The sequence below is a fragment of the Zonotrichia albicollis genome, chromosome 2 (assembly GCF_047830755.1).
Source record: "Zonotrichia albicollis isolate bZonAlb1 chromosome 2, bZonAlb1.hap1, whole genome shotgun sequence".
Taxonomy (NCBI): domain Eukaryota; kingdom Metazoa; phylum Chordata; class Aves; order Passeriformes; family Passerellidae; genus Zonotrichia; species Zonotrichia albicollis.
Window position 1 is genome coordinate 111,610,124 of NC_133820.1, and position 25,682 is coordinate 111,635,805.

Sequence of the window (25,682 nt, forward strand, 5' to 3'; positions counted from 1 at the left end):
TTTTTGGGGCTTGTTTGTTTGTTTGGTGGGGGTTTTTGTTTGGTTGGTTGGTTTTTTTCTTTAAGTTAGAAGTTTGCCTGTCTTGTTTTGTGAATTAATTATTCTTGACTTTCCTTGACTTCTACACCACACATCTATCTCCATGATTGACTTTTGTAACCAGTCTGATTTCATTGTGTTGATAATCAACTTTCTCTTATGGCAAAAAATGTTTCAGTACTGTACAAAGACACCACATAAAACTGACTTTCTGGGGCATCTCTACTGATTAGCAGCAGTGCACGTGGACAGAAGATAATCAATGCCAATTATGCTGTGAAAAACAATCTGCTATTCTCAGATGGTAACTCCTATCCCCTCTATAATAAAGGCCTGCTACTAGCCCTGTTACAAATCCCTTTTCTTCTGAAATTTGTAACAGTTCTCTAAGATAAAGTTTTGTATAATAAACCTAATATCCAAGAGCAAGTGTGAAATTACCCACTCACTTTTCGGTAGGGAATCAAACAGGGCAGTTGAAGCAGTTCTGCGCTCTACAGAAACGATGGGAAATTGTACACCATAGGTATCTCAGATCAAACACGATTTTCAGCTTCTGTCTCCAATAGACAGCCTGCACTCCACTGACTGCTGCAAAACCAGTCTTGTTTCTGCTTCTTCCTTTTGGACTTTGCATGTCCAAGGGCAGAATGAGCAAAGAGACTGACCTGGCACTGGGAGGTTCAAGCTGCTTCTCTCAGATTTTCACAGCAGCTGTGAACACCCTCATTAGTTCAACCGTATCTCTTAGATGTCTCTATATCTGCTTATGATGTTATTTAGTAACCATCAGCAGACAGATATATTTAAGATAAATCAGTCAAAGCACTTGCAAAATGTTTAATCTTTTTCGCCAGATCTAGTAAAATGCTTTGTGTGTACTTACATATATATATATATATATATATATATATATATATATTTCTTTGTTCTATATTGTGGCCAGCAACTGGGTATCCACCAGCCACTCTCTCACACCCTCACCATGTCCATCCCCCAGGAGCTCAAGGAGAGACTAGGAAGAGAAAAAGTGAGAAAAATTTGTGGTTCAAGATAAAGACAGTGTCATAATCTGTTTTATGATAACAATGAGCTGGTGTTTGAAATGGTATTGATTGAAATGGGAAATAACGAATACACAAGTATTTATAGCTCAGCTCCACCATTTTAAACCCATTAACATCAGTGGCCCTGCTTCTGATGAAAATGGAAGCAAAGGTGAAGTAGGATGCAGTTGCACTTGATGAACCAGTAGCATCTGACTCTTGTTAGCTACAACCTTGTTTTTAATCAAAGGTAAGGTAGGTTAACACAAAGAAAACCTGAATTTATGGCATTTTATAAACTTTGCTTCAAGAGGAGTCTGAAGACTTATTTTGGAACAAGGCTTTTCCTAGATTTGAGTGTTATTTTAACTGAGTCTTATGCATGGGATTTTGCCTTCTATACCCACTGAAATGATTATTTTATTCTTTTAAAAATTTAAATCACAAGTGCAGTCAATGTTGAAAAACTAATAATAATTCTACACGCTACATTTTTTCTGTAAATAAATGCCTTTTGATATAAATTATATCTATAGAGTTCTTGTTTATTCTTATTCTTCTTCATTTGCTGGTAATTCATTTTATAAGTATTGGGTTAAGACAATAAATCTGACATTGTTGATGGAAAACAGCCTCAACTATTTTCAGAAAGAAGAGTTTAAAAGCAGTGATTAAACACCTATTTTCTATACTTTTTTTGAAAAAAAAAAAAAAAAAAAGTTATTTCTAAGACCCTGCTACTCACCTAGTGTGTTAAAATCTAGGACTTGTCCAAGGCCTCAGATCCCTTAATCATGCTTAGTTTCAGTGGTACATTTTTAGCACGTAGTTAGAACAATATAATTGCTACTTTATGCAGCTGCAAGAAGATGTAGCTGCTTAACTCCAGTGTGCCAAACGCAACACGCAGTCTTGCAAGGCTTGGAGCAACATCTGCTCTCATAAATTTGCTATAATAAGGCTCCCTAGGCCAGACTGTTAGATGTCTGACCCTACTCTTGTCACAGTGTTAAATGCAATTTAGCATTCAGCCAACTATCTTGTTCTTTTTTGAATATCCATCATCTGTGTGTAAAGACATGTAGACTGTGGCTGTGCAGAGGTAAGATAAATGGAAAAGGCACTTCAGTAACACTAATGCAGGTGCTAAAATAGTATTATAACACAATGAGGCAGTATCTGGACAAATAATTTTCCTGTAGTACCTCAATTATTTATCTTTATGGTATTTTGAACTGCTGCAGTGTGCAGCATCAATTTCTGCACTTTACAGTACATATCAAAACTGGGAATTGTTGCTTTGAATTTTTTCATGCACTTCTTTTAAAGATCAGTGAAAGGAAGCCTATCAACATTTTCGATTAAGCTTATTTCTCAAATAATGTAGTATTTCTGAAGATGGCAACAGTCAGAATATTAGGGTGATACTGAAATACTAGATGTTTTAGTATAAAATATCCAGCACTTTTTTAAAATCCAAAATACAGAACACTAGGTGTTTTTTAAAAGTTTTTGTCTGTTTAACTTTATTTTTGTGCAAAACTGCCTACTCATGAATAGTCAATGATGAATTTTGTTAATTGTTTGATTTTGCATGTTTAAGTTAATTCATTTCTAAAGTTTCACTCCACTTCTTATTTGCCCTTTAGTAAAATTTACAACTCTAATTCACTCGTCTCCCTGCTAGAAAAGCACCTATCTCCTGCTGGATGAAACAGTATGTTGAAGGATGACTTCTGCTCATCCCTGACTGATACTGAACTCCTTTGGGCAAAACAAACTATTTAATCTACATTTATCCAGCTTGCACTGTGTGTTTTACACTCTACCCTGCACAGCTAGGCTGTCAAGGATTCCATGCTTTTCCAAGGAATATATACTCTTGTTCCCAAAGCACAAGCAAACATTTAATACCTGAGCTATTTTCACCCCACTTCTTCCAAACTCTTCCAACCCTTTCTCTTCTGGAGAAGTATTAGTACCACCATCGTTTGGAACGGCTCAAACCTACTTGAATTTAGCAAGTTTTCTGTCAGCTCTTTGCTTTCACTTGGTTGTTATGCCTAATTTTGTTCTGCCTGGCTGAAGTGGCTGGGATAGTCATCCCTTGCTCCCTGCTTTCTGGACCAGGCATGCTTTAGGGTTGTGCTGCAGGGTCGGAGAAAACCAGAGTTCCCCAGCACAGAGCCCTGGGAAGAGAACTGTCAGCCCAATGGAGGTTTCACCTGATTCCAGAGCCCTGACTCAAAAATAAGGATGGCATGGTCTCCCTGATTTCAAGTTTTATTTTGACACCAACTGCGGTAGCTGTAGGCTGTCAACAGCTAAGAAGCCATAAGAGCTGCTGAGGAAGAGAACCTCTAACTGTTGTGTTGTGTTGGTTTGTTCCGTTCCCTCTCTGTGTTAAAATGGTTCTGCCCTGGTTCTCCCTCCCCTCCCAGTTACTGCCAGTCACCCCAGTTGTTATCACAACCATTGTATCCATTTTGAACCCCTCTCCGATTTCCCCGGTACCCCAATGTATCCCTTCTTCTACCCCACCCCGGTGCTCTGCCAGTCACTCCCTGCCACCACCTTTTTCTCCAGAAGCTTCTGTCTGGAGCTCGGAGCGATTGGTTCAGAGGCCGGGGCTCCACCCTCGAGTTGGTTTCATTGGTCTTTCCTGTATGTCAATCCTATGTACCCCACACCCCCATGGATTCCCATTCACCTCCGACCTGGTTTCGCCCCTGTACTCCCTGCCCTTTATAAGTTCATGTAACCCTTCGCTCTCTCTCTTTGTTTGTTGGCCTCTTGCGATCCCTGTTAAGGCCTGGACTTGCCCCAAAGGGAGAGCACTCTTTTATTCCTGTCTCCCGCAGCCTGCTTTGGGCCTCGTCTGCGCCTGGCACGGCCTGCAGCCATAGCACTGGGTGCTCACCTGAGGCGCTGACCCGAAGCCCGGCTGTTGGGCTAAGTGCCCCCCGTGCTGCCAGCGGTTGCTGGCTGGCTAGCCTAGGCCATTCTGTCGAGCCCAACCACTGCATCTAACTTTGAGTTCTTCTTCTTCTTGTCTCTGCTTATTTAGTATACTGACAAAGTCTGTACCATATGGAAGCTGGTGCCATGATAGCATTCATGGGACCTTGGGGTCCTCCTTGTGCATGTCTAGGACAACACTGGAAATGCCAATCTCTCATCCAAGACAAGCTTGCTTATGCAAATATTTTAGAAATCCTGCTGTGCCCACCTTGTGTGCAGATTGTTTGCAATAATGTTCCAGTCTGCTTCAGAGCCTTGTGGGCAAATTTGAGCACTGTGAAAAATATCCAGAACATACTAAACCTCTGACCAAGTTTCTACCAGTCTAGGACATGTGCCCTACAATTTTACTCTAACCAGAAATTCTCAGGCACTCAGTGATGACTCTGGAATGTGATTTTGTAACACTATGCTTGGGTCAGTTAGTTTTGAGGGCTTGGCTGTTGTTTGTTTCTATAGGAGCAGTGCTGTTCATCAGTGTGAGCAGTGATGTTAATAAGGGAACTGAGAGATTCCTCCCTTCGCATGCTGAATTCCTATTTTACAGCATTATATAACTCTAATCCCTTTTCAGCACTTAGCAGGATGAAAGTGGTAGGTATTTGGCACTTGTCCTGTCGCTATCTCTATAGTGTACTGGTGGATTTAGCAGGGTGAAGTGAGGATTTTCATCTCTTACTGCCTCTTATGTACATCTCTGAAGCCAGTAATAGTCATCCTTCCTGTGGGTATTCAGGTGTTTAAGGGACAGAAGACTGTTCCTTTTTCTGGACAGTGAGTTGAATAAGCTGTAAGTAGTTTGTCCTTGGATGAGGGAGGAAATATTTAGTTTAGTGCTGAACTCAGCACTTGGGAAGTTGTGTAAATTTAATATGTAAGTTTTTGGCATGTGTTGCATTTCTACCAGATTTGTTGGAGGAATGCGGATTTGAGAGTATAGCTTTGAAACATTGCATTTAGAATTTAAAATGGGTGCATTGTGGCAGCAGCACTGTCTAAATTGTCTTTGTTACTCTCTCTCACTTTTTACTGCATTTTTAATTTGGCTTGTGATGCACTACATGTTTTACATAGGCATAAATACCAAATTGACTCACTTGGCAGATTTGTCTCATAAGACTGTCTGGTCTGTAGTAAAAAGCAAAGTGTTAAGTTAGGTTCTGAAGACAGAAGCAGTAAGTTTTAGATGTATTTAGCCTATTTACTCCTTGTAAAGGGAGTAAAGGGGCCCTACTGCTCCTTGAAAAAAAGGAGCAGTATAATAACTTCTTATTTAAAGATTACCAACTTGTGAAATAAAAAAGTGGAGATATGAAGAAGTTTTAAATGTAGTAATGAGTAAAATCGTGACATTTCTGTTCCAGTGAATATAGCTGCTGTGGCCAGCTATTTCATTAAGATTGTTAATATAATGACTCTAAGTTATTTTCTGAGGAAGAAAAACAGTTTCTTAATTAGAAAAAAACGTTGAAGACACTCAAAAACATCTCAGTAATTTTGACAGAGGAAAAACTGCTGTGTTTTGTTTTGTTATTCAGTAAATGCAGTTTGTAGAAAAGTGAGAGCACGCTGCAATTGAACTGTCAGATTCTCTGTCATGCAATAAGCAGACTCTTCAAATGTGTGTTATAAGCATGATACGGCAGCCTTGTCATTATTAAGTGCCTGAAAATGAGCAGATGCCCAATAAAATTGCCAGAAACAGCAGTGGTTCCCTAAGGTGACTTTTCTGCCAATAGGGAAAAATGCACTAAAGCAAGCCTTTCAACACAATTCTGTGGGGAAAACCAACAACCTTTAGGCCAGAAGCAAAGGCATCTGAAGTGCTACCAGTGTCAGACTCGTTGCAGGTAACACTAAGTTTGCATGAAGGTGATTTCCCCTGCTCTCAGAGTGCAATGGCATAATAATTCAGCGTGTAAGGCAAGGTCTCACACAAGTTTGCAATACAGTTTCTAGGAGTGTTTAGCCTCTCTTTGTCATTTTGGTTGCACCTCATTTATTGAAATGACATCGACTGCTTTGCATCCCTCTTAAGGCATTCAGTAATTCAATCAGAGTTATTAGGCAATGCAGATTAGACAACATGGATATTCTGTCTGAACGAAGTTCCTCCTTCACCCCTTTTCTCTGCTGTTACTCCTACTCTCCTTGCTGAACTCACAACTACTATGCAAGCAGAGCCTTGCGTAAATACACCCTAAAATGTCCAGTGGGAGCTGCTGCAGCCCCACAGCAGAAGGCCGCTCTTCATCACCCCTTCCAAAGATGGAGACAGAGCTGTGGGAGGGGACCTCATCCCCAGGATGACAAGTGACTAAGTCACATGTCAGATCTGCACACAGTCTGGCACCAGCATGGTTTTACTGCAGCTCAAATCTCTTTCTGTGCTGCAGCTTCTTATCTGAAATGAAGGAATTGTTGAAACATGAAGTCTTTCCATCACTGAAGTAAAATTAAAGTAAAAAAGCTTTCTGCACTACTGGCACTGTGTGGAAGACACATTGATGGTGTCAGATAGTACAGATCCAGTGTGAAGACACATGGCATAGCAAAAAGAGTTGGCCTGCTGTCCAGTTCTTTAATTTTAATCACAGCACATTATACACTATAGTGCCCAGATGGTTTGGTTTCACTTTATACAGCTGGTTGAAAAAAACCCAGAATTAATTATCATCAAATTGAGAAGTTTTCAGCTACTTAAAAGTGTACTAAATTAGAAACTGCCCATTAAGGACATTTTCTGCTACATCTTCTGGTGGAATGGTGTGCACTGATGTCTTGTAAGCACTTTGTATGTATGATTTTAATCTTTCTCCATAAAAGCCCTGACCAAGTTAAAAGAAGTTAAAGCCTTGTGGAATATAAAAGCATTGGTTTCATTTGTTGCACAGTTTGTTTCCCTCCACTGTATGAGGGCATAGCTGCATTACAAAGTTCTTAGTGAGATGCTCTGACTGAGTGACCATGGCATGACTTTCCCTGCCTTGGTGCTTTGGAAATCTTTATTACTGATGTGTATTTGCTTTTATTGTCATTGAACTTTTCAGAGATCTGCTGTTGCTTTTTTCCAAACATAGAGAGAGAGAACTGTTAAGAGAACAGTTTTCCTGTACACCTGGAGAGGATCTTACATCTATGTTTACACTCTGGGAACCAACAGCTACTTGATTGTATTCACTGAGAATGCAGAGCTCCTGTTTCATGGGAAACCATGGTGACCGTGACTGTGGCGTTGTCACAATTTTTCCAGTGAGTTCTATAAGGGAAGTGAGTGGTTTCTCCTGTCTTTCCATGCAGTCAGGGTCTGATTTTGTCCCCATCCTCAGCTGCACTAACACTGTGGCTGAAGCAACGTACAGGATGCTGGGGGGCTGCAGAGTGGCCTTGGTGAGGAGGGCTGGGGATGCCCCTTGCTGAGCATAGCCTGTTCCAGCTCATTCCTTGTGGGCTGACCACAAGGCACAGCTGAACCCTGCAGCCACCATGGCAGTGCCATGTGAGAAAGGGCCAAATGCTGCACAGGGAGTGAGGAGAGAGGGGAGGGTGCGAAAAATAGACCTGCAGACACCAAAGTCAGAAGAGGAGGTGTTCTAGGTGTCCAAGCAGTGATTCTCCCTGCAGGCATCCACACTGGAGCCCATGGAAAGGACCGCATTGTGGCAGGTGGACATGCCCTGAAGGAGCCATGGTCCATGGAAAACCCATGCTGGAACAGGTTGATCCTGAAGAACTGTAGCCCATGGGAAGGAGCCACCCTGCAGGAAAGGAAGAGAATGCAGAGGAAGGAGAGGCAAAGAGGAGCTGTTATGAACTTACCACAGTCCCCATTCCCTGCACTACTTGGAAGGAGGGAGTAGAGGCGTCAGGAAGGAGACAGTGAAGTTGAGCATGTCAAAAAGAGGGACTTTGGGGAAGGTTTTGTTTTGTCTTTCTTTCTCTGTTTGGTACTTTAATGGAGCAGAAACTAAATTAATTTTCTCCAAGTCAGGTCTGTTTTCCTCATGAGAGTAATTGGTAAGCAAACTCCCTCTCTTTAGCTTGACCCTTGAGCTTTTTCATTTTCTTTTCTCCCCGGTCCTGCTGAGTAGGTGGAATGAGAGCAGTTGGGTGGTATCTGTCAGCTGGCCACAGACAACCCACCATAATCACCGCAGAAATTGTTACACTTGAGGAGTCACTCTGGCTAAGTACAGCTACTCAGCTGGATTATTTTTACCACTCCAAGTTACGTGTGCTTAGTTGTCATGTTTTGCTACTGTGGACAAATTGCCACCCAATTGTTTTACAACTGTGCAGATAGACAATGAACTCAGAAGACAGCACTGCAACACCGTTCAGAGAAGCTGCAGCTCACTCTGTTCCCATTAATAAATTGCTTTCCTGCAACTTCTGCAAACTGCTAATTCAATTTAGAATTAAAAGCTTTCAAATACCTTTAAGGTGAAAAATAAAGATCAGATATTTGCATGCGAAGTTTGAACTGCTTCCCTATCAAGGACTCAGGAATTTTTTTTCAGAGACCTTTACTACAGTACTGCAGACTTACTATTTTTAAATACTCCAAGGTCATCTTTAAGGCATAAGAGGACAAATCAACTATCATTATTCACCTGCTGATGATAAAGAGTTAATTTGCTCAGCTAGGGTTTCTATACCCTCCTGAATCTAATTACTGTTCTCCCTCTAATAGTTCAGTTGTTTCTTCTTTACAAATTTTTTTTATTCCTTTTATACACACACAATACCTTGTGAATGTAAATGCTAATTATTTTTCTTTCTAATTAAGATTCCTCCCGAACAGTTAAAATCATGCTATGTCCAGGTAAAAAAAATTCTTTAAAAATGTGCTACTGAATGGGTGTTACAATGCTTTGTGGATGCTCTTTCCAAGCAAAAGAGTATGATTTTATTTGTATTCTTGAATTTATTAACAAAACTATATTTAATACTTCAAGGAGGTTTCTTAAATTATGTGAAGTAGACAAACAGGTCAAGCCTAATTCAGAAAACCTGAGCATGGCTTTAGCTTTCAGTTGTTGTTGCAAATTATTTTGGCAGTCAAAACTAGCAAAAGAGTAATGAAGACAAAATTTATTTTACTTAACTGGTTTTTGTGATTTTTTTTTTCTTATTTGGGGCGGAGGTTGAATACATTAATTTCATTGCTAACAGCCTGGAAAATTGGTTTCAAACTCATTAATGCAAAGCAAGGACTAATTTTCAGTAACTCTTCACACTGAGAGGAATTGCTCTAAGAGGTGTATCTTCTGTTTTAGACAAATCATATCAACATGGTGGTTTTTAAGAACTGTGATAGAAGAAAAACTAAAGGGTCTATTAAAGGGTCTGTTAAAGGGTCTTAGTTTAACAGTTGAGGGGAGCCTACCTAGTTTCATAAACAGAATATGAAATGCCCACTACTTAAGCTAAAAAGTACATTTCTTTTCATGAAATTAAACTTTTAGACAGCTTCAGAACCCCAATCTGGTTCCCCCCCCTTAGTTTCTTTTCAAATTGTGATTGCAAGTTTGAGCCAAATTTTTCACAGCTTAGAGTTCAATTGATTTGCTCTTAATAGTGAATGCTGATATTATTACCTGTTCCATGATGATAAAAACACTTTAAAAATGAAAAAAATAAGTGTGTAATAGATCAGCAAAAATGTCTGGAAACAATGATCTTTGCATTCTAAACACTAACAGATTTCCTTGCGTTTATTTTAATTGCACGTGCTGATTACGCTCATTAGGCACATACATTCCTCCTCTGAATACACTGGGGTTGTGCCTTCTTACTCATAGAGCCCAGCTTCTCAGTGAAAATTCTCTAATGTGTATTTTTATCAGTTTCTCAGACTAAAACACAAAGCAATACTCTTTGTCAATACTCAGTTAAAAGAACACTCGAATAAATGTTGTGCCTGCTGGTATTTTTTCATATCTTAAAGTTTGTCAAGAATTGCAGCAGCCAGGAACTACCTTGAGATTGCTGTGGCAGCATGAGACAACTTTAGAGCACAGTCAGAGCTGCATAGCACAGTAGTGACGAATTTCCTCTTGAGGAACATAAACTATAAAAGATTGAAAGACCTTCATGCATCTCTTTTTTTAAATTAAATTCCATGCTGGTGTTATTTTTGTGCATTTTCTCTCAGGATGTAATATTAAATGCTAATAGTAAGATAAAAATATATTATTTTCCTTTTTGTTTTCTTTGTCCTATCCCATTATTATACTTTGCTCTCAACTCTTCAGGGTCCTTCTAACAAAAAAATACAGGACTAACAAAAGTTACCAGGTTCTTTCAGTCTGAACTCACTAATGTAAAAAATTGGCATCATGGCTGGCGAAAGGTTTTGGGTATGGTGCAAAATAAGTTACTGGAATCACACAAGTCCATTCTGCATCAGTTGCTGCTGAGCATGCATGAACCACGGAAGGACCTTACAGGCCACTCTTGCATGTCCTCTGTTGGGGATTGTTAACCATGCTGAGTTACCTGCTTGTCATTCTCTACATGCTGAAGAATATTTATAGGAGTTCTCAGTAGTTCTCACTAGACATATATTTTAAAGAGACTTTTGGGTTGCCTATATTCCAGATATAAAACAAAATGGTCTGTTTAGATTTAAAAGATCTCATACTGTTTAAAAATGAAAGAGAAAAATTCTATCCATCACCATATCCACAAAGCAGACTCTGCTTGCAAACTGCAGCAAAGCTGTGAACTGCCAACATAGCTTTTCAAGGAAAACTTAATAGTCTGAGGGGAAAGATGGCAGAATTACTGAAGTCCCTTCACAGGGTATATTACATTAAATTACATTTAATTTTGAAATATTTCTTGTTATTTAACAAAAGAAGCAAAATGTGGCTGATTCTGGGCTTCCAGAGTTAGTAGCATGTTCGGTTATAAGCACAGATGCACACAGATACCCATCTCTGGGTTTTTCATAGGGAGGCATCTTCTGCTGCACTGGATTTGAACATGCTCATGTTTCCCACTGAATCCATGAGGTTTATGAGAGAATCTGGTGCTTTGTGTGCCATGAATTCCTCTGCCTCTTCACCTTGCACTAATTTTGCCACTTAGATAATCCCTGACTCTATCCCAGGGAGGGACTGACAGATTACATGCAAATTGCTATCAAGTCAAATTGTAATGTATTAAATGTCAGAATTCATTTAAAGGTGGTGCAAGCATGTTATATATGTTCTTCAAATTGAGTTTATATAATCACTTACCAAATATTATTTGTTAAATTGTTTCATTAATTTCATTTGGTGAATTTTAAGATATTTATTTCCTTCTGAAGAAGAAAAGTTTTTTTATCCTATCTCTTTTTTTCTACTTAGGTAGAGGAAAGGGGATGATTGCCTTTTTTTTTTTTTTTTTTTTTTTTTTTTTTAATACAGAGTAGTGTGTGTTGTGTAAGAGTCCCAGAAAGATTATGCTGTCACCTTAATACCTTGTAAAGGGCTTTAGTAGCATTAGAATATTACTTAAGTAACCTTAACAACAATTCAGAACCAACTTACAAAACCAATTTTAAAAGGCATCTAATGAAGTTTGAGAACCACAAGAAATTATTATTAATTATAAAAAGAGAAGAGGAAGAATTAACGTTTAATTGCCATCTAGTCATCTCAGGGTAGGCTATCACAACAATTTGTTCTCTTACTAGTTGATATCAGTAGAACCTTGCTGTCCCTTTATGCTTCATGACTTTGATAGCAGACAGATTTCTGCATAAGTAGTTCTGTCATATAAGAAAACACATACAGGACCTAAAACAATAACAAGGCATACAGCTTTATTATTGTGTAATCAGGCTTGTGTATTTTCACATACAAGCACACTATGAAGCTTACAAGCAAATTAAATCAGAAAATGTCCTAATAAAGAAGCATTAAACCTGTGTGGAAAAATTATAGGAAGATGCAAAGAGAAGCTGTAGAGAAAATATAATTTACAGTAATGCTTTTATGGTAAATATGCAATTTGCAAATAAACCTGTTTATTTACAAATAAACCTGGGTACAGTGCAGGTTTGCCTGCATTGTACCCAGACATCCATCTAAGACATATTTCGGAACACCATAATTTTTCCAGAATGATTGATCTTTAGTCAGTCAGTCAGTCTGACCACCAGCTGGATAAAGGTAAGCCAATTAAACACTCTCTGGGTCATGTCTGGTGTAAAAATAGCCACACTTCCCTAGACAGGTCTAAGATACTCAGGTCAGCTCTCCTGTGTCTGCTCTCCTGTCTCTGGCAAAAGCCCGGAGATATGCCAAGGGAACAGGCACTCCTCAGCCACCCTCTCTGCTTCCAGCAGCCTATGGCCACTCATTCAATGAAGAGATTCAACAAATGAATTAAATGGGCTTTTCCTGCCTGAAATTATCTGGATTTTTTAAACTCGTATTTACTTTTAGCCCCCATACCACCTTGTGCTAATCAGTTCTAAATTATAATTGCACGAACATTCTTCTTTTTTGTTTTCTTGTTTTTTTTAAGAAATCTAATTCTTTCTCAAATTGTTTTGCAGGAATGTTTGAAAGAAGTCCAGAAAGGCTGCCTTGAGGTTAAAGGAAAATAAGATTTTCATTTCAGGGACCTGTGGGTTTTATGTCTACAGATGAGATCATTGCCTGTCACTGTAGTAAGGGGTCAGATAAAACTTTTAAATGGTGCTGTCTTCCTACATATGTATCCTTCCTATGTATCTTTAAGTCCAAATGTTTTATTCCTGTGGCTTGCAGAGACTGATATTGCTAATATATAGCAATGAGAGAGACTTAGTGTGAATTTTGCTTTGGGGAAAAGCTGGGGTCAGAGTTTAGTCTCTTGAAGCTTCTCCCTATAATAGATGTGGATTTCTGTGTACTGATATTGTTGTTCTCATCGTCTGCAATTCTTAAGTGTCAAATGCTTCATTTAACTTTCCCCTATATTTTATAGCATCATCCATAGAAAACTTGAAATTTCCTAGATACAGCCTATCACACTCTTAAGGCTTTTTACTTCATAACCTGTGTTAGTAGCTTTGAGTCCCCATCATCACATATGAAGGTCTAAGTGCCATCTGGAACAGGGCTAGAAGGCTTCAGGTGACATTTCCAGGTGGTTCTTGACAGTCATATTCAGAGGCAAATAAGCACATGCCTATTTGAAAGAACCACTGCTCAATAGGCAATGGGTTTCCATGTGTGTAACCACTGATACTGGATTTAAGTAATTGGAACTAAATTTTGTTTTTTACTGTAATCATAAGTTCAGTTTTTTTCTTTTCAGGCCTCACATTTCTGGCAGAATTTAATACATAATTTTTTTCATTCTTTCTTGGAGCACCTTGCATTCAGCCCTTTGACAGGTGTTGCTTTTCTTTTCCATCTGCCTTTCCTCGCTTTTGTATTACATTGCAGATCTACAGAGAGAGTTCCCTACCTCTACATTCTCCCCCATTCCACTTCTGGGCTTTTGTTGGAGGGTAGTACACATGAAAAAATATACTCCCCAGCTAACATGGATGTGGACAGGCAATAGGTCTGAGAAAATTGGGCTTTAAATAGAGAAGTAACTTTTCCTCAGAGTGAAAGTGAGGATATTAAATGGCTAAAAAGAACAGTGTTGCCAGCCTAGCCCTTCTAATCTGTGTGCACTTCATCACTATAATCCCTTAGTAAAGCTATTCTAGCAGGAACATGGCCAAACATGCACCTAGTTCTGGCTTCCATGTTTCCATTTTAGTCTGGTTCATTGCACTGCTTCTTGAAGTCTTCTCATGTTTTCTTTGAATTATTTTTAAATAATGAACTTTGCTGATAAGCATGTAACGCTTGTTCATGTGCTTATTTTTTCAAACATTCCACATTAAAATTTGATGTGGTTTTTTTCAGATTCATAAAATAGATAATTTAGAATATCTTGATGATTATCATAAGGAGTTATTTAAATAAAATGTAGATTTTTCTGACATTTTTACCTTGTCATCCAGAAGGACAATAACAACAGAGTTCAGAGAGTCTTCCATGCCCTCTGAAGGAAATATTCACATTTTCAAGGACTGAGATGGCTTCTTTCTTAATATTCCCATTTATGCTGTTGCTTTTTTCAGAAGAAAGTTTGAAAATGAATATGTACAAAATAATTGTCTATGCCTTCTGAAACCTGTGGTTCAAAGCTTTGATTTTTTTTTCCTTTGAACACTGCTGTTATTTCAGGAGGGCAGGGGAGCAGGGCAAAAGAATGTTGAGTAACATTTGAGTTTTTTAAAACTTCCTTTTTCATTGAACAAGAAATTTGGTAAATATACACTTGGGAAATTCTGTTTTGGCATTTCCAATTCCTAACTATTGAAAATTTAAATTGTATGAAAAAGAATAAAAGACTGAAGATTGCTATTTTAAGCTACCTTTCTTTTGCTTGCTGTTCTTTGTTATTTAGATTATAAAGTATTAATATTTAGATTATAAATTTAGATTATTGTTACAATATGGCATTCTTTGCCTGCTATGGATATATTGAAGTGACATATTTCTAAATACCACTTCACATGTTTCAGATTCCGCTTCTATTCAGTATTTCATAAAGAGAATCCCTGCTGCTTCTCAGTATTGAAGGTCTTGATCTTATAACTGACAAGATGTTAGTGGGCAGCTATTTTTGCTCTGGGGAGACTATTAAAAGTGATGCAAGGAATGAGCAGAGATTAGGAAAAAAAATCACATTTTAATAATAACTACAGTATATGTCTGTTGAAGTCTTCCAGGCATCCATGTGCACTTTTTTCTCCCTCCTCAGCAGCATTGCCCTGCAGACTCTGGCTTATGCAACATAAGAGCAAATTTGTGCTGAAAGTCTGTTCCAGCAACAGCCCAGCTTGTTGCCCTTTTACACTGAAGGCTGGTACCTGTTTCTGAAAAATATCTTGCAGTTCTGATCTTACATGAGTAGAACATCACAGCTCTTTATTTGCCTAAAAGTACTGGAGGACCACACGCACCTGCATGGCGTGGCCCTAAACCTTGTGTATCAGAGGCAGCCTGCCCAGCTGGCTCTGCCACCAGTGCCCACCCCATGGAGGCACCCCCACAATGCTCATCACTCCTGGCACCTGAAAACCAGCACTCAGGATATGTCCAACAGTAACTAGCATTCAGTTCCTTCGCTGTCTTGAGACCAAATTTGTCTCTCCTGACTGGTGACACTGCTTTTGCAGCTGAGCAGGCAGGAGCCTTGGCCAGAGGAAGATTGATCTCACGCAGCTGCACAGCACTTGAGGGCCATGGGACTGTGTCCTGCTCTCCAGAGCAAAGCTGCTCAGGTGGTATTCAGCTTCCCCGGGTGAGACATCACTGCAGGGCCACTGCTGAGACCACCACCTTGGCAGCAGCCTTAGGTGTAACAGCTGTATTTTTATGTTCCACCAGTTTAGTTTAATTCCACTGTATGCCATAGTATCTGCTGTAGGGCTTAAATGCTGTAAACCTGTACATTGCTATGTACTGCAATACAGCACAGCCATTATGACACTACAGGTTTCCACAAACAATTTTGAAGCAGCTAAGCAGCAGTCCTGCACCCCCCATACTGCTGGCCACCCTTTTCCACATTCACTTTTTCTGTCCTCTTGTAAAACCCACTATTGTGACACCAGGCAATGCAAAAATGTAGGCAATGTTTTCTAAAGCTAACTATATTTATTGGTATTCAATCTTATTGCAAGCTTTTCCCTGGATCTGTTCTAACACTTGTCCCCAAGTGCAACCACAAACTCTTCTGCTGGCCTGAGGGGAGGGAAGGGAAAGGATGGGATTGAAAGAGCAATGGCAGTGGGGGAGCAATTTTCAAGACAACATTGGCTTACAGGAGACTCAGTTGCTAGTAGAACTGCTGTCTAAAGACAACAAGTTTTTTGTGCTTTTAGTGTACAGCTACTTTCAGTTTTTTCAGGTTATCCAAGTCAAATTGTGTTGCAGTTTTGACCTGTAAGGTAAGATTTGTATCACCATATATACAGAAATAATAAAAATGAAAAGTCAGCTGCACAAAATGTATACAAGTATTAAAATGGTTCTAAGTTTTTGTTAAAACTTTATAAATTGTAAAAATGAAGGTTTAGAAACTACCCTCAAAGTTCCTGTGTGTTGCTTTTTCAATATTCATCCAGTTTAAACACCTTTAGCACCACAGATGCCAGTACAAGATGAGAACTGGTATAATCAGTTCATCTGAGGCTCTGCAGACTGACTGTGCACAAAGACTCTAATTAGCTGCTAAAACCACAGGGTACTAAAACCGGGTGCCAGTAATCTTTCTAGGGTGCTATATTTACTTAGTCTATCTTGGTAGTGATCTGTAAGAGGTTTAAAGTAGCTCTCAAAGGCAGAGTTGGTGTTTGAATGATCATTGTTGGGAAGGAAGAATCAACATTTGGATGAATTAGTACTGAAAAAGATTACCTGGTATGTTTGATGCAATGGGTGCTGCTGGATCAGCAGATGACATTAATGCTATGGAAATTCATCACTGGTACACAAAGTTTATGAAGGAATGCCCATCTGGACAGCTTTGCCTGCATGAATTTAAACATGTCCTAGATCTACATGGACTTACTCCTGAAGCTAACAACTATGTTGAACAAGTATTTCACACATTTGACATGAATAAGGTAAGAATTCATTCTTGACTTCTGGGCTTTTTGTGGCTGTATCATTTGATGCACGTGTCTCAGGGAGCTGCAAGCTCCCTGCTCAGAGGTAATGGAAGCGATTCAATAGAAAACTCCAAGCAGATAACCAAGAATGGCTGGCAGACAATGTTGAATGCTTTGTTCCCAGTACATTTAGCCAATTTGAAAGTTTCATACAGTCATTCTAATACATGCTAATGGTTTCTCATCTTTGAAAACCAGGTTTTTATCGTTATTTTCAGTGTGCATTAATAATTGAATTTTTTATTTATATAGCTGCTTGAAAAATCTTTCTAAGGCAGTGAGTGTTCAGCTGGATCCATAGGTATTAATGTTTTCAGTTTATGCAACACAGACACAACAAGATTCCTTCTGTCGCGGGATTCATTCTGAACACCTTCTGTGGCCTAATTCGGTATCAGTCAGTCCCCCTTTTCCAAAGGCACATCTGTTTGGTTTTGATCCATCATCCCGGTTTTGATCCATCATCCCAGTTTTAATGTTTAACATCCTAGGTCCTGCTAAGGATCTGTCCAGCAGCTGTTAGATGCATTGCTGTCTTATGTTATTGCATGGCAGCCTTCATACAGGTTGTCCTGGCCACGAGACTCACCCAGAGTTATTTTCCCCTTCAGCCACAGTAACACTTTCTACCAAATGTGACAAAAGCAGTGAAGAGTCACCTGTAATCCCTGAAGGAGTCACAGAAATTAGGTTTAGGCTGAATTGTCAATAATACAAACTAAGCTTTTAGCTAATAGAACATATCGCCCCATCTTGGTATAAAAAAATACTAAAAAAAAATAAAGCATTAATGTTCTCTACCCACATTTTTTATCTCATTGAGTTCGGAGATACAGAATTATGTAATTAATTATACTTATTCCAGAAAATGCTGAGAGTATAAGGTACTTTGTGTGTTTTTACATGCAACAGTGCCTCTATTACACGATTTTCTTGTGTTTCCATACACATCTCCACTCCCAATTCAGCTTGCTTTTTTGGAATTATGTAATTCTTCCATAATCCTCAAGGACTCTTCTTATAAAATCGTCTTCCCACTGCCAGTTACCAGATGGTTAAACATACTGAAATTTGATTAAGTAGTGTCACCTACCTCAATAAATGTGCTAATTACAGATGATGAGCAAACTTCCAGTTTGCCTGACTGGCAGAAATTGTTAATTTGCTGTGCTCTTTTGAATTAAAAATTTGATGCATTAAGTTTTCCAGAAAAGCTTTATGAATGCTAACGTTCCTGGATAGCGCACATGGACAGTGTCTGAGCTCACATAAGAGCTTTTCCAGTTTAGGTTGTTTGAGCATTTCCAGTTTGTTTAGGCATTAATGTTTAAGCATTTTTGCACTGCAAAAAGCCCTTGACACTTCAGTGATCTTGAAAAGTGGGGGGAGCTTTGGGTGTTGGGGATTTTGGCTTTTTATTTTGTGGGGGAACATCTTCTTGGTGTTGTTGGTATTTTAGAAGTTCCTACATGCCTTTCTCCCACTACAACTAGCTTATTACCCATGGGGCAGTTTGCTCAATTCATCTGAGGAATATTAAGATGTATGCCTTAAACTTCTCAGGTTATATACAGATCAGTTAGACTCCTGCTACCAATCAGTCTCTCATCCCTTTCTCTGGTATCCCCAGAACTTTTTAATCAATTGGTATATTTCCACCAAGTTTCATAGAGTAGGCATTTCAGTTAATCACTTCCTAATGTTTTCATAAAATTTGGCAGCTGGGTAGCAGGGACACACCCAGAATGAATGCCTCATTCGTGCAGAATTAAGCTTTTATTCATTGTTAAGGCAACAGTTGGCTGACAAAATGATCAGGCACTTGTTTTCTTTTGCCTAGAGAAAATACAGGATCGAGCTGGGGTACCAGCGTTTGGTGTTTTAGGAGACAAAAGACATAGTTTGTATGGATCAAGCCTTTTGTGTTGCTATTCCCAGAAGGGTTTTTTTTAATTAATATACCATGTTGGACAGAAAAAGATGCCTCAGTTTTTTATCAGTTTGGAACTCTTCCACCCATTTTAATGAAATTTAACAATGATTTGGCCTTCAGGGCTTCATAAAATCCACTGTAAAACTCCTTTTGTTAGGCTTAAAATCTCATTATTTATTAATGTGCTCCCACTAAATATCTGATGTTTATTTCCTATTCTGCAAGATGCTGTAACAGACCTCTACTAGCTACTACTAATCTGAGGAATGGATTTTATTGTGTACTTTCTTAATTGAGCTGTTGCTCAGCTGCAGCAGTAGGACCAGGCAAAGTTATTTAGAAGGCAGAACAGGAATGGCACATTTAGAATTGTCAGTTAAATAAGATTGTATAGTCTATATCCATTTGGAGATGGAAATAAGATGAAGAATGGGGCTTGCATTGCCAGAAAAACGGCTGGCAAGTTTTAATCCCTGCCCAATCTATTTGTATAATTTAGTAGTTGGAAAGGCTTAAACACTTAGGAAAATGAATCAAGTGAACCAGAATATTTTATTAGAATGTTTTATGTTCTTCCTTTAAATACTAATTAAAAGGTCTTTTAAGGTTTTTATTAAATGGCAAGAGTATACCTACATTATTCAGATACAACACATAGTATCTAGATAAGCTGTAGCTCAGTTTTATTCTTCTCTTGCCTTGAATAAAGTCTTGTGAAAGCCTCATTGAAAACCCTGTGGCAAACGAGAACCAGGATCTCTCAAACAACGTGCCAGGATTTCATAAGTTTCTTCTTTGGCATTTACACTGCATCTGTTTAGTTAGACATGATGTGTATATTTATCTGCTGTAATTTATGTTTTCTGTGAAGTCATTCTGTGGGGCTTCAGGCTGGCTTAGGGGACTGCTTCACATAAAAAGCAGAATGAGCTCTGTTCATTCCAGCTTGCCCAGAGAAATGCATGTGTGAGTTCCATGGCTTGGCATGGCTTTCTCAGTAACAGTATCCTCATAGTATTTTTGGTCATTCCGACTGCATCAACATTTCTAAAGAGAGCATGGCTCAGGCAGAGTACAATGGAAAAGAATTTGTCTTCTCGATTCTGGTCTTAATGCAGAAGTCCAGCTCAAGACTCCTTTCCTTGCTTAGCAGAGACAAGGAATCTTCGAGATGACTCAGCCCTTTCCAATTTAGATGAACCAAGTCTCTCTGCCCTGCCTCATACATCAAAGGAAAAACAACTTACCTGAGTCAATGGAAACTAAGTCTTGCTTAACAGATTTTTTTTAAATCGGTTTATGAAAAAATCCTACACGTAAATCAAGGTTCTGAAGTGGCATAACACGTACAGATGTAAAAAGCCATAATGCCATTTTATTTTGACATTGAAAATTGCACCATTAGTTTTCTTTTGTTTTCTTCACCCTGTCCCGTCCAAACACACTCTGCCCTGAATTCTGCATATTAATTTTCTCCCATCGAGGATCAAATTTTCTCTGCTGCCATGGTGGTGGTAAAAATCACTGTCAGATCTATGACATTAGTGGATGAGGAAAAGAATTTGAGATTAAATTTCTTGCAGCATGCATGCATTTAGATTTTAGGAAGTGAGATTCCAAGCAAACAACAAACTTATGTGCAGGCAAGCTTCTCCCTGAACCTGAAATTGTTGAAGATGACTCTCTCAGCTTCCAGTTTCTATGATAACAAAAGTGCTATGCTTTAAATATTCAAATTTCTATCACTTAATTAACTGAAAACTCATCACTAAGCCTGTGAACAGAACATGGGTTGTTAAGTGGATTATACAAATGAAGTAATATGATTACTTTTTAGTGTCTCCCCATGGCCTTGCTGTTTCAGAATTATATACATAAAGACACGTTGCTAGTTGTTTTTAACCTTGGGATTATATTAGGAAAACTACTTATACCATGCTTGGTTTAGATGGGATGTTAAATCAAAGTATGTACTTTTAATTGGACAGCCATGTGTTTTCTGCAATAAGTTCCCTTCCCAAATTTCACTTGCTCTGATTTATACCCTTTTTTCAGGTACTGTCATGTGAACTTCACCCATGTTTGTATTTAAATAACCTGATGTTTTCTGTGAGACATTTCTGTGAGATCTGAACATTTTTTCCTGATGCTAACAATGGTGTATTGTCTATTTCAAATCTAGCAAGAGTACCAAGGCTGCAAACCTGACACAAGCTCTTATACAACATAAGCATAAATGTTTTGTCTTCAAGAGAGTCCCTGCAGAAGCACCTGAGAACATGCCAAGGTCACTCCAGACAAAGAGAAGGACCCACCTATTGACAAGCTCTTAAAAAATCTCCTAAACGAGTTTGTTTCCTTGTAGGTGGGGATGGATGAGAGCCTTAAAACCCTCAGGTTTTCCCCTTTCACTACTGGTAGGTTGTGTGAATATTTTTGTCTTCACAAAATCTTTTTCAAAATTATTTTTCCCACCATTTCTAAAGTAAATTCTGTTCAGAGCTGCATTTTCAGACAGTTACAATGAACCTTTTCTGGTTTTCTTCTTTGTTTTATCATTACATTTTTATTCTTATTTAGAAAGCTTGTAAAAGACTTATGCAGCTGTTTTACTTCCCTATTCACCTCTTATAAAGAACAAATTTTAAAGCTAGGTGGTGGAAGGATATTTTTGCATAGATCAGAAAGATTTTTTTACTTCAAGAAGATAAATGGAAAGAATTTATGAGTGCAGTCAAAAAAAAAAAACCAGGAATAAACAGGAATAAATAGAAAACAGCTTTTGAGGGGAGAGAGGAAACAAGTGAAATGTAAAAAAAAAGTAAAATTTACAAAATAGAGGCACAGGTATAAAGAGATTGGGAATAAATGTTCAAGGAGTGGAAGGAGGAAATAGTGCCTCACCCCTTCTTTGTACATTAATTGAAAACCTTGTGGAACTGAAATGCCAGCTATAGAGAAAAAGTGTTGAAAAGATTGTTAAAATCTTAACCAGAGATTCATTCTCCATCAGAAAGAGAGCTGACAGTTGGACAGAAACAACACGCAGGAATAAATGTGCTCGTTTGCTCACTGCAGTGAGAGAGGGCTGGCAGTGGCAGCCTCAGCATCCAGCCCCTGGAGGTGTCTCTCCACAAAGGCTCTCCAGTGTCCCAGAAAAGCGCTGGAACAGGGATTACTGAGCCCAGAAATACCAGGGCGCTCTTCAGCAAGAACACGAGCGCTTGTCTTGCGAGCCCGGGCCACTAGGAGATGCCAGCGGCTCAGCATCTGCTCACCCCGGGAAAAGGCTTCAGGCAGCAGGAAGGAAAACGTCTCCAATCAAAACAACGGCCCCTGATAAGGGAAGACAGCCTCGTCTTTGAATTAGATGTTTGCTGATGACTATTGGTTTGGCTTTCCTTTTTCCAAAATGCTTAACTCAGGGGATTCAATTGCTATAAAGAAAATAATTTAAATATAAAATTCAAATTTCTTGCAAATAGCTGTGCTGTGTAGGCAGATAAAAACAGGAAACCAGGATTTAGAGTTGTTTAAGGATCTATATGTAGCATTATTAACTGGAAAAATCCAATTTGTCTAAGTTGAAAGCCTTCACAAAAACAGCCTGTGGCATCAAAACATTGCTGGGGGTGAGAGTGTGTTTGGATCTATTACCATTAACATGAAGATTTCTGGAGATCCCCCATCTATTTCATCAGCATGGAAAAGTTCCATGATTTTTTTCTTCTTAGTTGTCCCAGTTGGAGCCAGGACATTTCATTGGCCTCTCAGATTTTCCCTGGATGTGAGGACTCTTTCATTTAATTTCTAATAAGACCAGTGAAAAGCAGCAGGTTAGCAATAGCAGGCATCGTTAGTCCCACGTGCAGTTGCCTGGAAAGAATTCTTTACAAGTGAGTTTAGGAAAACCAATGAATTCACAATAGCTATTAAAAGAAAGTATTCCTGACTTACTCTCCTGACAAAGGAGGATGCACCTCTTCGGCAGCTAGAAACTTTGATGAAAATAACAGCTTCAGCAGTGGGTCTTCATTGTAACTTATGAACTAAAAAATGGAAAATGTAAAATTGGTATCTCAGAGCACTTCCCATAATCATTGAAACTAAAGGAACGGCACTACAAATGCTTCTGTGGAAAGGGTAAGACTTGTTATTTCATTATGCTTGGTTGGCTGGTTATTTATAGGTACAGGCACACTGTAGCATGTGTGGCTAACAACACCCACAAAATTACATCTGTAACAAGTTTAATGACCAAAATAACCCTCTTAGACTGGGCTCTGCACAACTAAGATAAGCACAGTTGACTTTCTCATCACCAAGATATGTTTCACTGAGCTATAATCCTAATCTCCATGTCAGGAATAATGAAGCAGTACTACAAAAAGAAATCGGATCTAATAGGCTGAAGTATTGCTTTACAGATGTATTGCTTTAATGGTCACTGCCTTCTTTATCAGTTTTAAAGCTATACATTTTATTGCTTGTGCAACTGTGGTAGGAAGTATACAAGTAATGTGGCTGTGAACTAGCAAAGTTGGGCCAGTGCATGACCAGTGTTCTCAATGAGAGAATAATTCAGCAATTGTGTGTCCCACAATGGTGCCAGGGTTTAAACACCACAGAAAGCAGCAATGACCTCTCTTTTCCCCTTTTACTCTTGAGTTTGTAAGAATTTGTGAGTCCTCAGGCTAGGGTGTTGTGTCCTACTAGAAATTGGTCTCATTGGGGCAAAATCTTTCTGGTTTATAAAGGAGAGAAGTACAGCCCTTAAAAGCAAGCTACATTCTGATGAAGATAAAAGAAAAAAGGTCAGCTTGGTCATCCTCCTTGTATCATGCATAGAAGAAACTCAGAAGAAGCTTTTAGAAGCTAAACACTGATTCAAATTGTTAGAAAACTGTTGAGTAGTCCATAGGGAGAAGACGGTGATGGTTGGGTCCTAATAGTTTGGGTCTTAAAAATCAAAAAAAGCAAACAACGAAAAAAGGAAAAACCCTTAACAGTGAAAGCCTTCAGAGGTAAATTTTCTGACTAGGATAGGTCATTTCAGCTCTTCTGGGAGGACAGCCTTCTCTCTCCAAAATGTTATGTCTTGTCCATTTGGGCTGTCTAGGTAGTCTTTCTGAAAACACCTCAACCAGATCTGCTTGAGCTGGGAGGTTGGTTGCATGTACCTTAAGAGACATAAATGGACTCTGAAGTTGGCTACAGATGATGAGTGGCCACATGCCTATGGGGAGCTGGAAGGTACTAGAGGGACATGGCAGGATAGGGGGAAGAAAACCTGCCTACTGCCAAGGTATCACTGTTTTCACAATACCCAAGAGAAAGAGAAGGTCATCTTTATTATTTTAGTTTTCTGCTTTTTTTATATTTCAAGTTAGTTCTTGATCACCCTGCTGGGAAGTCTTGTTTTGTTGTTGTTAGGAAAAATTAATCCACAAACATCAGAGGTTTATGTCCAAAAAGGACACAGAGGAATCCTTTTACTTTATTCAGATAAAAGCAGAAATCATGGGGCATTCCCCTGGGGTCTCTCAAATTTTTGGAGGATGCAGCCTCACTTTTTATGCTAATTTCCCAGCCGTGTTTCCCTTTCCTCTTTCCCATTGGCTGAGGTACTTGAGAGGCTCAGACTTCCCAAAACACCTGATACCGAAGATTTCTCTCTAACGTATAACCCTCCCTTTTAATTTTTAATTCTTACGGAATTTAGGGGTTTTCCCCATTGTTTCTTTCATCTTTCAATGTCCAATTTAATTTATCAGCAATCCTAAAGTTTATTTGTAAAAGCAAGTATCTTTTTCCATTCATCAATCAGTGGAATCCTTCCTATTGTTTCTTTTATCTCCCATTGCTAGTTTTACCTACCAGCAGACCCACAGCTTATTTGTAAAGACAAGTCTGCCATTTCTCTCATTGTGATGTGGGTTTTTATTTTTGAAGGCTCAACTGCTATTTTCAACCACTGTCAAAAAACTACCTTTTTCACTTGTAAAGAAATCTAAATTATATGATCCCTTCTAAAACTAAGAACTTGTAAACCATTTTCAGAGGAGAACTAAGGAATCTGATCTTTTTTTCTCATGGTTCCCTACAGAGACAGTTTTGCTTTACCCTTATTGTGCATTTTCTGTGTGCCTGTGTTGTTGCATTGATTGTCCTTGAACCAAAAATCTTTATTATGGAACTAGCATTTTCAGTGTCTGTAGTCCCACTTTTGTCTGTTTATATGTTTTGTTTATTCCCAAGATGTTGTACAGGTTTCAGAAAGGTTCTTGGCATCTCAAGAGATTCTGTAATTTTATCTTCACTTTTAAGAATCAGCTTTGTTTGGTACAGACAGCTCATTGGGAATTGTTTCACTGTGTTGTCTATATACAAAGTAGTCTCTACACCCATTGTTTCAGCATTCCTTGATATGTCTTTGCTATATTAATTTATTCTGTTTGGCTCCACATTGTTACCAATTTTCTATTTTTATTTATAAATAGAAATTCTCCAATGCCCTTGACTTCTGGAACAGATGATTTCTATAGAATTTCTACTGTCTCAGCACATGCTTTGTCTGTAGCTCATTAAGGGCTGTCAGACTATGCAGAGGGTTATAAATTTTCGTCTTTTTGTGCCCCATAAAACTCACCTTTCTTTTTATGTCAGATGTTATATCAACCAAATTATACCGTTCTAGTCCCCTGCTAGAGGTGAGGGATGCTATGAGACTGAACTGTAAATCAGATTATTTTTTACCCAGGCATTTTTGCTGTCTTTACAGGTGTTTTAGTTATTCCTATTAAGCTAAAGGGATTCTGAAAAAAGGTATTACTTTAAAAGCATTCCAACCTTGACTTAGCATTCTCTTGTAAGTCTTTTGCCAGACTAACACAAAGTTGGACTTCTAAGGCCTTTCTTT

At 38.7% G+C, this 25,682-nt stretch overlaps 1 protein-coding gene across 1 annotated transcript in view; it reads left to right on the forward strand.

Annotated features, from left to right (window-relative positions):
- Nucleotides 1–16,510: 16,510 nt before the first annotated feature.
- The window catches only part of GUCA1C (guanylate cyclase activator 1C), a 37,980-nt gene continuing 28,808 nt past the window's right edge, over nt 16,511–25,682 (forward strand). Inside the window, exon 1 of the mRNA XM_005492555.2 lies at nt 16,511–16,785. Coding sequence (XP_005492612.1) covers nt 16,582–16,785 — 204 coding nt within the window. The 5' untranslated portion in view covers nt 16,511–16,581. The remainder of the gene's footprint in view (nt 16,786–25,682) is intronic.